The sequence below is a fragment of the Dicentrarchus labrax genome, unplaced genomic scaffold, assembly GCF_905237075.1.
Source record: "Dicentrarchus labrax unplaced genomic scaffold, dlabrax2021, whole genome shotgun sequence".
In the NCBI taxonomy this organism is placed as follows: domain Eukaryota; kingdom Metazoa; phylum Chordata; class Actinopteri; family Moronidae; genus Dicentrarchus; species Dicentrarchus labrax.
Genome location: NW_026136711.1, coordinates 18,843,536 through 18,858,145, shown reverse-complemented (window position 1 = coordinate 18,858,145; position 14,610 = coordinate 18,843,536). Strand labels below are relative to the sequence as shown.

General features: G+C 39.0%; 2 protein-coding genes across 2 annotated transcripts; one reads left to right on the top strand and one right to left on the bottom strand.

The window, feature by feature from the left end:
• Positions 1-5,837: 5,837 nt before the first annotated feature.
• ccdc174 (coiled-coil domain containing 174) lies at positions 5,838-9,832 on the bottom strand. Its single transcript, XM_051415835.1, has 11 exons — positions 9,682-9,832; positions 9,376-9,480; positions 9,184-9,284; positions 9,037-9,095; positions 8,799-8,946; positions 8,531-8,626; positions 8,214-8,350; positions 8,026-8,120; positions 7,533-7,665; positions 7,255-7,407; positions 5,838-6,889 (listed from the first exon to the last, which is right to left on the bottom strand). Exons 1-11 carry the CDS (start codon positions 9,721-9,723, stop codon positions 6,207-6,209), a joined length of 1,752 nt encoding a protein of 583 aa, XP_051271795.1. The 5' UTR covers positions 9,724-9,832; the 3' UTR covers positions 5,838-6,206.
• A 267-nt stretch (positions 9,833-10,099) lies between these two features.
• ghrl (ghrelin/obestatin prepropeptide) lies at positions 10,100-13,814 on the top strand. Its single transcript, XM_051414714.1, has 4 exons — positions 10,100-12,388; positions 13,037-13,114; positions 13,201-13,312; positions 13,427-13,814. The coding sequence occupies exons 1-4, from the start codon at positions 12,275-12,277 to the stop codon at positions 13,444-13,446; spliced, it is 324 nt and encodes a 107-aa protein (XP_051270674.1). The 5' UTR covers positions 10,100-12,274; the 3' UTR covers positions 13,447-13,814.
• Positions 13,815-14,610: the final 796 nt, after the last annotated feature.

The following is a 14,610-nucleotide window of genomic DNA, read 5'->3' as shown; positions in this document are numbered from 1 at the left end:
AGTGGAAGATGGTATCCACTGATGGACCATTAAAGAAGCCTACAGCAGCAAAACAGTGCTCTCACTGAGCAGTGTGGGATGTTGAGGCAATAATGGGTTTTAATTATCTGCCCAATGGACACTGCTCTGATTTGAAAACATGTGGTAAAATAAGTCAGTCTGACTTTTTTATGCACCTGTCTCTTTCTATTATGTGCAGATTTTGTCCTCCAAATTATTAAATATTTACTTACAAGTGCCACTGTTTAAGGGGGGGCTGTTGGGTGACCAGTTATTTATATAAAGTTGCAGTGGCAGCATAATGCGCTTTACTAGCAATGTTTTTAATAACTGTAAATAATTGTGGCATAAAGAGTAATATCAGTAAACACAGGGAATGAAACTGGCTCAAAAATCCACACTGGCTGCCATTCTTCTCTTTGCATCACTGCTTTTCTTTGAGTTTATATCATGTGGCATTTCTATGAGGACTTTGATAACAAGTTAAACTCCTGCAGCGCTCCACAGCTGAGATAAGCACAAAGAAGAACAACTTGCATCCCAAAGCGAGAATCATGTCATGTCGAAAATGAAACCAACCAACTGTCAATCTCAGTTGGTACAGTACAGAAGGTGAAATTAATTTGGATGGATAAACCTGCTTACGTATCAGAAAGGAAATGTAATAAGCTCTAATGAATGTTAGATTTCCACTTGTCTCACTTTCAGTCTTGCAGGACCTCACAAAAAGCCCCCCCATTGTTTTATGACTCCTCTAAAAAACTCATCTCAAAGTAACTTTACTACTTGTCTGGCTTTTTTGTTTTTTTAATTAGTATTTTCTTTTACCTGGATTCTGCATTTTTTTTCATTTATAAGCCAAAATCTGCAGGTTAAAAAAAATAAAAAATAAAACCAAAAGTTTACATGTGCACTAGTAGACCACTTGTGTTCTTTGCTGTATCCCACTTGCGTGCTGTACATGTGTAAGCATCCTGTCCCGGTTTTAATAAAACATGCCTGCTGGAGTTCTGAAATACATACAAAAATAACACATTTGCACATTTTTGATTTTTGAATTTTTTGAATTTAGAGTGTATAAGAAAACCTGACCTGAAAACTGCAGACTGTATTATTTGTTAATTTTTTTTTTTTTTTATAAACCTCTCATTATCTCGTAGTAGTTTTCTAAATTTGTTTGTTGGCTCAATATGCCTGATTTTACTGATAGAGCCTTAATGGCCTATTATCCTTAATGGAGCCAGCAGTATTCCCTTTATTCCCTTCACTTGTTTTTATGTTAATGTCGGTAGTTTAAAGAAGAATCTTTAACTGATCTTAAAAGCTCAAAATCCGGCTATTTTTGTGTCTTTTGTTTCAGTGTAAAATCACACTGCTCTTTTGTTGAGGAATCCTGCCAATATCAAAGATTTATCCAGCTCAGTAAACTCGGAGTTGCAGCATTTGCACTGCGATTGACAATTTACGAGTTTGATTCCCTGAGTTTGGGAGTTCAGTACCCAGTTGGGTCATTGAAACTCTGCATCATAAAACTGCCCCGAGAATTAAAAACCTCTTATAGACGAATGTCTTCTCTGAGCTTGTACTGTGTCTGGTTCTCAATGGAGTTATGCCAGCAGTAAACTGTGCGCAGATGGGGAAGACCTGTGTGATGTGACAGCACAAGTAAAGCAAAGAGACTCCAGGAGGTTAGTGCTCCCAGAGATAGTCAGGTAAAATGGCAAATTGTTGCTTTCTGAACAGATTAAACAAACAAGATATAGTGTGTTAATTAGTGAGCTTTATGATTCTGCTGGGTGCATTTGTTTTTGGACAGAGCCTAGCTGTTTCCAGTCTTTATGCTAAGCTAAGCAAACAGACTACAGATATAAGAGTGCATAAGATAAGATATTCCTTTATTTGTCCCACAATGGGGAAATTCCAAATCATCGATCCTCTAATCTTCTAACTTTTCATTAGAAAGCGAATAAACCAAAATGTCATAATTCTTTTAAGTATTACAAAGAATCAGCAACTCTACATAGTTCACGAAGCCAAATAACATTTTATTCTTCTACTTACAAAGTTGATTTATTTTATTTGAGTAACTTGATTAATTAGAATGATTAAAGACATTTTAAGGCTAAGACTTGTTTTTAGTCTCATTGGTACATGAAAGAAATTATAAAATTCTTGAATAGTTTATATACTGTATAAAGAAAGTCATGAAGAGAGTTTTCCTCTGCAAATACTGAAATTACATGTACTGTACATATTTTACTTTAGGTGTTATAGACAGCATTGTTGGTGTTATTGTAAGCAATTTGTTTAGTTTTAACTACCTGGTGAAAGTTGTCCTAAAAAATGGTTTTCTTAGCAACTGTCTTTCAAACAATAATATATGTTAGACTCGGCATCTTGCATCTGCCCGTGTGCCTGGCTGTTTACCTTTTTTAGATTTTAAGAGCCGTTACAGATGAGGATCAATACAGACACAATCCAGGGGAGATCCAGACTAATACCACACACACTCATGAAAGCTCTGCACTACTCTGAATATGACTATATCTTATCCTATCAAGCCTTTGAAGGGATGTATGTATGAAGTTTAAGAGGGGTAAACAGGGCTTGTTCTTGTTGTTCCGGCCATGCCTTTGTTGCCTTTTATCCCAATAAAACTGCATTACACAGGGCCAGACCTGTCCCTCCTTCCCTCTCTGGATTAAGGACCTATAGTGCCATAAAGACAACCTTGATGGCCGGCTCAGGTCTAGAGGACATAGGACAAGATTACTGAGGAACAAGTGTCAGACATCTTCACCTCGTATCCTTCCTCGTAAAGGCTCCATTAGTTCCAGTGCTACAGTAGCTTTATAGCTGCACTATAAGGAATACCAACAGTAAACTGACACCTGCACTGTGTGTGTGTGTGTGTGTGTGTGTGTGTGACAGTGTGTCTGAACAAGTGGCTGCTGGTTAAACAGATGATACTTTACAAAAAAATATCAATAAAACTAAACTACTTTACTACATTAGATCTGAAGCCGTTTCCATGTGCTGAAGGTAATTTATTTCCTATTATGAAAACAGCATGTTGCCATTTTCCTCAGCCACAGCAGGATTAAACTGCCACAGCTAAATGCAGAGATCATTTCTCAGTGCAGCTGGTCCCTGAGAGGAGGGCGGATCTGTCAATGAGACACACCTTCCTGTCCCTTATAAGTGATGCATCCAAGAGGTAAGTGAGCAAGCCAAATTAAGCTGAGAAGATGCACATATTTCTATTTTATTCTTTCAGTTATTTGTGCTGGACGTGCTACAGAGCTACATGCTAACATCATAACAAAAATCCCAGCATGCTGATGTTTAACATGTGTAATGTTTTTGTGTTTGCACAACTGTAGCTGGCAGCGTGTTAGTAGTAGTTTGTGACAGCCTATTTAAACGTACAGTGAACATTGTCTTCTCGCTGTGTCGTCTAGCATCCACTAGCTGCCAGTTTTTCCTCAAAGGAAGCTGATTGGTCCACTATCACTGTAAATTAAAGCCTGGCCTGATGGTCCAGCTGCCTCACATGGTTAGTTTACTGTATGGTTGAAGGGAAAACAGATGTCTAACAATGAATGTCTGTCCTAAAGCCCATTCCAGTCTATCCAGTAGATGTTGGTTATTTCACTCAAAACCACAAACGTCAACCTAATGGTGGCACTTGATATGAAAATAATTATTTAAGTCATTAGGATTCATCCTGGAAACCACAAATGTCTGTACAAAAATCATGATAATTCATCCAATAGGTGTGCAGATATTTGAAGGACCAGATTCAGTTGCATGTAGTGGTGAAGTTGCAGATTGCAACTATTTAAATACAGCTCAGCCCTTCAGATGTGTAGGAGAAAGAATAAAGTGTGGCCACAAAAAAAATCCATGGAAGAGGCTCCCTCTGTAGATAAACTCAACTCATTCCAAGGTAATGGAAAGACAACGATTCCTATATTCAGGTGATTATATCATAATGAAAATAAATGAATATTATATATGCACAGTCTGAACCAAAGTGGTGAAGCAATAGACCGACATCGCCGTGGCAAAAAAAAATTGCCCAACCACAAACAAAATGAGGCTGCCTCTGTTTACTCTTATTGGTGCTGAATTATTCTGTTGTAAACTTCAACAGAGCTTTCCTCTATTGTTACCAGCATTGCAGTTAGAGCATATTTAAATCGTTGTATGAATATCACTGTGAGAGGTCTTGTCGCTGCATCAGCATCATCTCACCTCCTAGGTAGCAAATTTACTCAGGCAGCAAATTGGCTTCAACTGTTCAGACAAAAGCATAGTATTCTTCATAGTTCACGTGCAGACACACCTAAAGGACCAGTGTGTAGGATTTAGTAGCATATAGGATTTAGTAGCATGTAGCAGAACACAGTGTTATCAGCTACTATAGAAACAGGGTTTAAACACTGTACATGAACACACAGATGTACGTACATACACACACATTTACCAGGGGGACAGTGCTGAGGCCGTCTGCTGTGCTTAAACTGGACTCACTCAAGGCTGCAAGAACAAATGGGGGAAAAAACACAGTGTTTAAGGTCACAGTGGGGTCAACAGTCCACCACACCAGGAAGAGAACCACCTCTTCATACAGGAGATCCACATAACACACCAAGTGCCAAACTACCTATTCTCCTGCCTGAGAGAGGAAACGGAGTGAGCCAGAAATCAAGCCAAATATCTAATTAAGAGGGTAATGGGGTGATCTGGTCTTTGATCTGTGGTCAAGTTGTAGTTCCAGCTCTCATTAATCAAACAACTGGCAACTATCAACTCTTGTGAATAGTTCCCCTCGTTTCCTGACATGTTTCAGGTCTCACACGGTTCCTGTGGACCAGGACGGGGCGGAGGTCAGAGTCAGACAATTGACTGTGTCCATGTCACATTTCAACACATGTACACCAATGTAATCCACTAACTATAAGACTAAAAGTCTTCATTTCCTGTATCGGTATAATTGATTCTGCTTTCAGGCACAGGTCTCTGCCAGTAAAAGGCTACTGTTTTGTTAGAATTAATTAAAACCGGTGACATTCAGCCCATTGAAATAACCTCACATAGTTAAAGGACCAGTGGAGTATGATTAAGTGGCATCTAGTGGTGAAGTTGCAGATTGCAACCATTTTAATACAGCCTTTGAATTCAGCCCTTCAAGCATGTAGGAGAAACTGCACAAAGCTTCTTTATAGGGCCAGTGTTTGGTTTACCTGTGCTGAGCTACTGTAGAAACCTTCCATACACATAATACTGTCTGTAAATAAGAATAAATAAAACAATTAGTTTGCGTTTTTCATGTTTTTGCAGCAACCGTAGTTTCTCCTTTCCTTTCACTTTCCTACACTCTTGAGGAAAAACCAACACAAATCTTGTAGTCTCTGCACCCCTCTCCATTCTTCTATCATTTTCATTCTCATCTAACCATTCAATGTCCTGTATAAAAGCATATGCGTTTGACATATTTCTCCACTCGCACATTCAGGTTTTTTCCTTTGACACCCGTCTACGTGTGTGTAATTGTCCCCATAGGAAACCTTAGAGTTCAAAAGCCTGTTAAGTAATAAGTCTTAAAAATGTTGTCATAACCTTTCTAACTCAAATGGTCATTACGTTGCACATTACATTGTGTTACATTGGACCTTTTATTACGATGGCAAACCCCCCAAACAACTTGTACAATTGTGACCTCTTGTGGCTTCGCCTACAGCCTGCTTTGTGCTTCAGTCCATTCCTGTTGGAGAATCCAGTTACAACTTATCAACATGACATCCAGTAAATGATTTTAGATGAGGCCTTCAGTCTTTTCCAAAATTGGGATTTTTATTTTTCCATTATTGCAAACATTGATTTTCATAAAGTAACATCTGAGTGTTAGTTATAACCCTTAGAAGGAAAACACTGTTGGGTGTGAATGTGCTTCTTTGCCCTGTCACTGGTGAGCTGTCCAGTAGACCTATGTACTCCCCTCTCTCCCCTGTAATAAGCTTCAGCTTCCTATGAGCCTGAACAGTATAAGCAGATCCAGAAATTTAGCTAAATTGCTATAATCTATTAAATAGTAAAACTCCAAAGAGCTGAGACATTGAGTTCTGTTCTGAAATATATACCCAGAAATATTTACGCTCACAATGTGCACCAACTGCAGAGCAAACATGATACTTTGGAGATCAGGAAGAGTTCCTGTAAAAGGACAGCATGTCATCTATACTCTGTGCAGGCTGCTGGGCCTGGCTGAGGTCTGCGGGCTGGAGGGGCTGCTGAGGTGGATACTGAGGCGGATACTGAGGAGGATACTGAGGATACTGAGGAGGATACTGAGGGGTGTACTGGTTTGGGTACTGGTTTGGGTACTGGTTTGGGTACTGGTTTGGGTACTGGTTTGGGTACTGGTTTGGGTACTGAGGGGGGAACTGAGGAAGCAGGTGAGGTGGTACAGCAAACTGAGGAGGAGGAAGAAACGGAGGATAAAATGGAGGAGCTTGATACTGGGGATTAAAAGGGGGAGCAGACTCTGGAGCTGGAGCTGGAGCTGCTGGGTGATCTGAAGGTGATGACTGTGATGACACCTGTGGTTGTGAAAGAGTAGGTGGGTTTTGTTGAGGAGGTTGAGAAGGTTGAGAAGGTTGAGGAGGTGAGGGAGCAGTTTCAGGCTCAGATAGTAGTTCTTCCTTGCTCTCGGAGATTCCTCCTGGGCCTTTTGTCCACTTGAAGGACATTTTAGATTTATTCTCCTGAGTTACATTTTTCCCTAGTTTCTGTCTCTTCCCCTCAGTAAAGTATGCAGAGGGAGGCGCAAACTCTGAATCTCGCTCTTCGCGACATCGAGATTTCCATTCACTAAACATAAACTCTGCAAGAAAAAGGAAGCACAATTATCTACTGCATACACAATTCAGTTTGAATTCTTGTCTAATCAATGACACATTTAATTATATATATATATATATATATATATATATACACAGCCCTCAAACAAATGACCACAAAAAGGGCAGAGAGATGAACATCTATATAACTGTTAACTTTACTAGCCACTTATGAATTTTTTAGACGGCTACTTGCCGATGTGAAGAAACACCTAAATTTACTGCAAAAATGATGCACAATGCCTTAACAATACTACAGCCTATAGAGTGATCTGAATCAGGTGGAAACATGAACAGCCTTGTAGTCATAGGTGATGTGAATTTAGGTTCTTTAAATAATAAGGCTTACCTTTGCCTCTGTCCCATTCTCTGACATGAGGAACTCCTGGTCTGGTGTCCTTCCTTTCCTGGATCTCCACTTCCACCTTCTTCACTGTGCTGACCTCTGGGAACTCCTCTGGTGGAAGTGAGGGTCCAATTAATTCTGGTTCCCTCTCATCTCCTAGGACAAACAATTCAAAACAATCCCCCATTCACATCAATGTGGTCACTGCTCCAATTCTAATATATCAAACAGAGCCAACAGCTCACAGCTGCATTTGATCTGAGGTGTGTGTGGATTCTAACCTTCTTTCTCCTCCTCAGTGCCATCCAGCTTGACCTTCTTCACCTTCCTCTGCCTCACTTTGGCCAGTCGGGCCTGCAGGATGGTCTGCCTCTTCTCCTTCAGTTGTTCCCTCTTAGTGCGTTGCTCTGTTGTCTGAAGGACGGGACAGATGTAAAAGAGAAACAAAGGGTAAGCAAAAACTAAAAAGGAGGGCATTAATCATCTGTTTAGACTCAAAATAGCTTTTATTCATTTAATAGAACAAGTGCAGGATATTAAATGTGTAGCAGCTTTGCCAAATCTTGGAACAGTGGGCATGTACTGAGCAAAACAAAGACAATGCAAAGATGAATATGGACAACATATGTTTGTCAGTCCAGTTATGGATGGATGTGTTGAATGTACATAGATGTGAGAGCATGCTTGTAGTGTGAGGTGAGGTGATCAAGGGAAGGGGACAAAAGATATTGATATATTTCAGTGTTTATATTGGTCAGTTGATCAGCAGCTCACCTGGTCTCTGAGCATGTCCAGAGTGTCTCTCTGCTTTCGGCGGTGCTCTTCATCCTGAGAGAACGAAAAGTAACCAACACCGAGCTCCCGAGCCTCTGAGATGAACAGACGGACAAAATTCTCTCTACAGCCCAAATACACCATTTTAAATGTCTTCTGTAACATTTTAGAAATGCTTTAACAGTAACCTTGTCCCCTGATATCCTCGTAGTGGATTGGTCCGACGGGCCTCTTCATAGCCTCCTCTTCCTCTCTCTCCCACTCCTGCCTCTGCAGCTCTCGCCGCATGTCCTCTGAGAGTAAGGTCTTGTCAGCTGAGGCTTTTCTAAATGAAATAATCACATCCAAAAGGAGCTGAAGTTCCCAACATCACACCCAGTCTCCAATCTTAAGAAACCTTCACCTGCACGTTTAAAGATTCCCTCCAGACACTCCTTAGATATATAGAAATAGTCTACTTAGAATAGCAATGTGTGTCTGATATTCTTATTTGTTGAAGATTTACCCTTTTCCTTTAAGGTCTTGGTCCATTCTCTTAAAATTTGGCAGGTCTTTCTTCATGCACCTTCGAGATCGGCCCAAAGCGTCCACATAATCCACCCTACAGGGAGCAATCCAGCATGAGCACGGTCTAATAACAGACTCTCACAGTTTTGATTTTAACTAGAATTTTTTAGGTTAGTAATGGTAGTACTAGCTAAATAACTTAATAAAACAACAAACTAACTATACTACATATTTCCAAACCCTTTAAAATGAATTAATCTCGTTACCATTCCTCATTTGGGTTTTCAGGAGGAGGGATAGGAGACGAGTTGTTTCTTTCCTCATCATCTCTTTCCTTCTGTGCAAGTGTTTCTCTCTTTTTATCAATAATCTTCTGGGTGAAGTCAACCAGGAACAGTCCCTCTGTCTCTTCATCTGACGTATCAAAAGACAAGTTGATTACAAATTAAATACATTTTGTCAGCCGACTACAATTAAGGATTATATAATTTATACTCCACCAACCTGGAAAGTCTCCTTTTGTCATTTGCTCGTAAAGTTTGGCTTTCTCCTCCAGCTTGCGTCTGTTACACAAAGATAAATGAGGAGTCAGAGGTTTGGGTCACCATTACATTATAACATTAAATCTCCTGTATAATGTGTTAAACTCACTTTGCTGTATCGAGGCTGTTCTGCTCCTCAGCCAGCTGCTCTGCATCTTTCTCAGCTCTTGCTGAAACACCAGCATTTTGTTTGCTCCAGACATTAGGTTTCTACACAGGAGCATGAAGACACTGCTTAGTGATCTCAATCTGTAGTTATACAAGCAGGAACAAATATATCCCAAAATAAAACAAACTGTACCTTAACTTTGGATCTTGATGAGAATCCACCGGCGTTTTCTTGCCCAAGTTTGTCCTGTTTGAATTGTTCCTGCTTTCTGTACAGTTCAGCTTTAAGGTCCACTAGCTGCAACAAACAACATGTTTACCAAAAATATAACAATAAGCTTTAAATGATGATTCTTTGGCATCTGTAAACAGTTGGCTGGCAATATAGCCTGACAGCAGGTAAGCTAACATCAGCTGATATTATCGATGAATTAAACGTCCCACAGCCGCACAGTGTATCGATAAAATGTCTGTAAGGCTGCTTCTCAGTGTGACTCACCGATGAAGCAGTTACATCGAAGGGTTTCTTCTTTTTATCCATGTTTACCAACTCTTTTCTGCGCCACGACCCAGTAACAGGGTTGTGTTAGCTAACTGTGACCGACTACTTCTTCTTCGTCGGTGTTTCTCTTCATCTTCCTCCGGTTGTAATGGCGCCACCTGCTGGACGAGTCGACTAGTGGCTTATTTTAAATAAACTCTCAAACTTAAACTTTTCAGTAAAAAAAAGACAAAGATAAAATATGTTTAAAGACAAATTAAAACAAACAAACATAACACAAGAGGTTAATTTCAGCCAGTAAAATATTCAAGAGTTTACAGAAGTTAATACGTTTGTTTAAATGTATATAAAGTTTTCAAGTTTTTAAAAGTGAAAGTGTTTGATGATATATGTTCAGATCTGTTTGTTATTTTGTTTTAATATAAGATAGTATTTAGTTCAAACATTTCATATTATGAACAATGTTATTATTAACTAATTAACTATTATTCATTAATGAGCCAATTAACATTGTTAATTGCTGGAGAAACTAGAATTGGTGACTATTAATAACTAATCATGTTCTTTTCCATATTAATGTGTTTTAAGATCTAACTAGAAATCAGGCCAAAATATTGCCACATGCACACACAGAGTAAACAAATGTTCTAATGTTTCTACCACATAATCACAGAGTGTCTGTGGGGAATATGAGTAAATCATTGAGTACTCTCGAACTATCCCAAACTGCTCTTGCCTGATACATTTTTTCCTATCCAGTCCTCTTGAAGTCTTTATGACCTGACTCCTCTCTATCTTGGATGCAACTTTGTCTTTTAAGTAACCATTAATTGAACCGAGCGTTATAGAAAAGGTAGATTATGTGGTAGTTAAAAGCTAAAAAGGTTGTGTAATATCTCTTTCCAGTTTATTGTTTATTGGGATAATCTTCATCCTGGGAGAAGACAACAACCCGATCTAAGCTCCCAGGCCTCCGGATGAAATGACCGATCAAATATGTGCTAAAATATCTTGGAACCTCTTATTGTAACCTTGCCCCTGATGTTCTGGTGGATCCGCCTCCTCGGGACATCTTCTTCCTCACTCTTCCTCCTCCAACTCTGCAACTCTAATACATGATGTTAGATTCAGTCCTCTCGGCTGGTACACACAAATAAATATATCCAGCAGAGGTGCAGTTCCCAGCATGAGATTACAGTCAGTATTAGATCAGGTTAAGCTCCTCTGACCTGGACCTCAGCCTTTTGCTTCTTCTTTACAAGGGTCAGTGCTCCCGGGGGAGGTTCTAATAGTCAATAATGGGTCTTATTCATAAAAAACACAACATTCACCATTCAAAATGTTCTCTTTAATACCTCTTATCTGCTTCCAAGCCATTTGATCACACTCCTCAGTGTGTGGTAGCTCAGCTTATGTGTACTGCTACATATGCCTTGTAGCAGTATTTGAATTGTGTCAGGCACCCGGGTATTATCCCTATGTGAGGTGTCCATCTTCCAGATAGATGTGCTAACACTCCTACAGTGTGTATAATGCGTGAACATTTTGTACTAAAAGATTGTAAGATCAATGAACACTGAATGGAAAATTAAAAGGTTGGGATAAAGTTGGAAGACATCACAATTTCACTGATATCACAAATTCATTATTTATTGAGAGCTATTATTTCCTGAACTATGGCTTATGTTACAGTAACTTTCAAAAGAAAAACTTATATCTAAATTACATGTGGAGAAAGAGGTAGAAGTATCGTATCGTAAACGCTTTGTGAGTACCTGCTGAATGTGTCCTACATCGAGGTTGAATGGATTTGGATCTGGATCTATTACAACCCAATAAAAACAAAAAAACTATCACATCCTGCACACATTCTCATCTCAAAATAATTCATAGTAACTGATAAACTGAGTGGAGAACAAATACTTATACTCTGTTTTAATTTATTTTAAATATTGGTTTGTAGTCTGATTTTATAGCTAAAACAGAAAAATAATGGCATGGCCTGTTAGTTTTACCACATAATCTTATCAAATATCCGTTTACACTACATTCACTTAAGGCATATTAAAATAGTTCTTTACTGTTAAGCAGTGTGATTGTTTATTATCAACCTTAATATTTAACTGTGCTGATATTGTTAGTGTTCTCTCTAATTAAACACTATCTGTCATATTTTCCACGTACATTACACATAATAGCTCAATATTGGTATGTTGCTGTAGTCGTGCATAACAGGCTGAATCAGTCCCATTTATCTGTATCTCTATGACAGCGATACTATTACCTCCATCACCCCATTGAATACAATAGGTGATCAGCCGGCTACAACAGGTTGCAACAGAAAAATGCCAACTTTGTTATCAATTTAAACATTTGAACAGTCCAATGCTGCCAGGATATGACAGCACAAGTACCTGTTACCATTATATCGAAACATTTTTTCAAACCAAAACGAAAGAGGATGAAAGGTACATAAAGGTATGAAGTCAGAAGCTGAATTCATGTCGATGTTCAGCAGCTCAACACATTTACATGGTAGACTTTGTCTACTGTCTATAGTAGATTGAACAGCTGAGATCTTCCTTCCACCATGTTTTTGAAAAAAAATACCTGTTTGCTGGTGGTTCTGTTGTGCTCTCTGACCTTGTGGTGCAAGTCAACCAGCGCAGGCTCCAGCTTCCTCAGCCCTTCACAAAAACCTCAGGTAAAGTGTCATTTAACACAACACATTTGGGTTATATTTAATATATTTATTAACGCTTTAATTCTTTGTGAAAATATAAGAATTAAATTATGTGTGTATCTGTTTCCTTTGAATCCTACTGTTCTGAATATGAAACCATCATCATGTTCAACATAAGGAAGATGGAGTTATATTAAGTTAACAATGAGCTTGTAGTGTGACTATGCATCAATATTTTACACTTAATCATGTTTCTTTGCCTCATTATTTAGGATAACAGGCTTACTTAAGCTCCTGCCATCTCAGTGTGTGCAAATTTATTAAATTTTGAAGTTAAATGTGTTGTAATGTGACTGAAACTTTCAGTTTTTTCACATTCACAACAGTCATCTTTGGGATATGTGATAATTGCACCCGTAATTATATCTTCAAATGTTTTTTGTCAGTCTGCAGGCATGTTGTCCTACAATGATGACAATTTCTAAATTAGAGGAGTAAAAAGAGGGAAATCTGACACATCACATGAAATGAATTAATACAATGATATAACTTAATTGTTTTCTATACTTTATTCAAGATCTGAGAAGTATGTAAATCTCCGACTGCATTTGAACTTCTAATGTAGAGCTGAGTTGGTTACAATCATGAGATTTCTCTGTTCAACCACAGAGCAGAGGCAAGTCTTCCAGGGTCGGCCGCCAAACCATGGAGGAGCCCAGTCAGCCCACTGAGGACAACCACATCACAGTGAGTGGAAATCACACTCATGACGACTACCACACACCACCCAAACTCTTCCCTCTAACTCGATGGTCTTCCTCTTCCCCGAGCAGATAAGTGCGCCCTTTGAAATTGGCGTCACTGTGAGAGAAGAGGACTTTGAGGAGTACGGTGTAGCGCTGCAGGAGATCATTCAGCATCTGCTGGGGAACGGGGACACAGCAGGTTTGCCTGGTTCCTGTTTTATAAATAACAAAGTTGTTTTCCCTTCAGCCAATATATAGTAAAATAATTAAACCACTGGTATTATTTTTAACATAATGTTTCATCTCCTTTCAGAGACACCACCACAACTTTGAAGATCATGATCACAAATTTCTAATCTTGTCTCAGTGCCTTTAATATTTAACTATATTAGATAGTGAAAACATGCTGGTCTCTTTCAAATATTAATGTATTATTTAGCTCTTCATTGTTACTCAGACTGGGAGCTAATTAAGTTACAGTTTGTACCACTAAATGTTAGAAACATGACTGATGTCCAGGCCTGCCAACTGTTTGGGTTAAACCATGAATGTCTAAAATTTGGCAAAATAATTTGAACACAGGGTAGTTTTGTAGCGTTCAACCAAATCCCAGTCTTCATCAGTGGTTCAGCTGTCATCACATGACCCTTCTTTGTCATCAGAGACCAACATGTGCTCTTAAAAATAAAGCATCAATTAACCTTTTGCCTCTCTGTGTCATCTTTGGCAGGTATTAAACTTAAAGAAACTCAAGGTCAAGATTCTGGGTGAAATGGAGGAGTTAGGGTGGGAGGATGGACAAGGGTGTGTGTTCCTCCCTTTAATTAGGATATATAATTGAGAATGGTTTCTGGGCTTTAATTTTCTGACATTCGTCTCTATTAAGCTTTCATGTGACCGAAGAACCAAAACAGAAAATGGACATTAAAAACAACTATAGTAGTTAGTAGATACAGTCCTGAAGTCTGCTGCTTTGACAGTCTCCAAAGGTTTTTTAGGGTCTCTACCTCTACGTGTTTTATTCAAGGGATGAACATCAAATGAGCAATGTCCTATAACAAGGTTATGCAACTTCCTGTTCAGATCTCAAGAACTAGGTCAAACACAGCAAAGCATGTACTGCTCTTATGCTTGTATCTGTCCTGCATCCCACCTTGCTGCCTTTAATAAGCACAGATGTACAGCCGTGAACATGATGTGCACTGTGCCTACATGCTGGAAAGGATCCAAAACTATTGGAAACAAGGTTTCCATTAAGAACCCGGAAAAGGGTGAATGTCTGTGTTTTAACACATCCCTTTTGTCAAACCTGAGACACATCTACCACTAATCAGATCCTCAGATGGCATACTCTAACCACTAGAAAATTTCACAAGTAGGTCAGGCTAATCATTCTCAAAATAAAACGCACTTAAGCCAAATGCGCATGCCGAACATGGCGGTATCAAAGCAAGCTAATGGACACATCTCACAGCCACTTCCTTTCTTCAATACAAA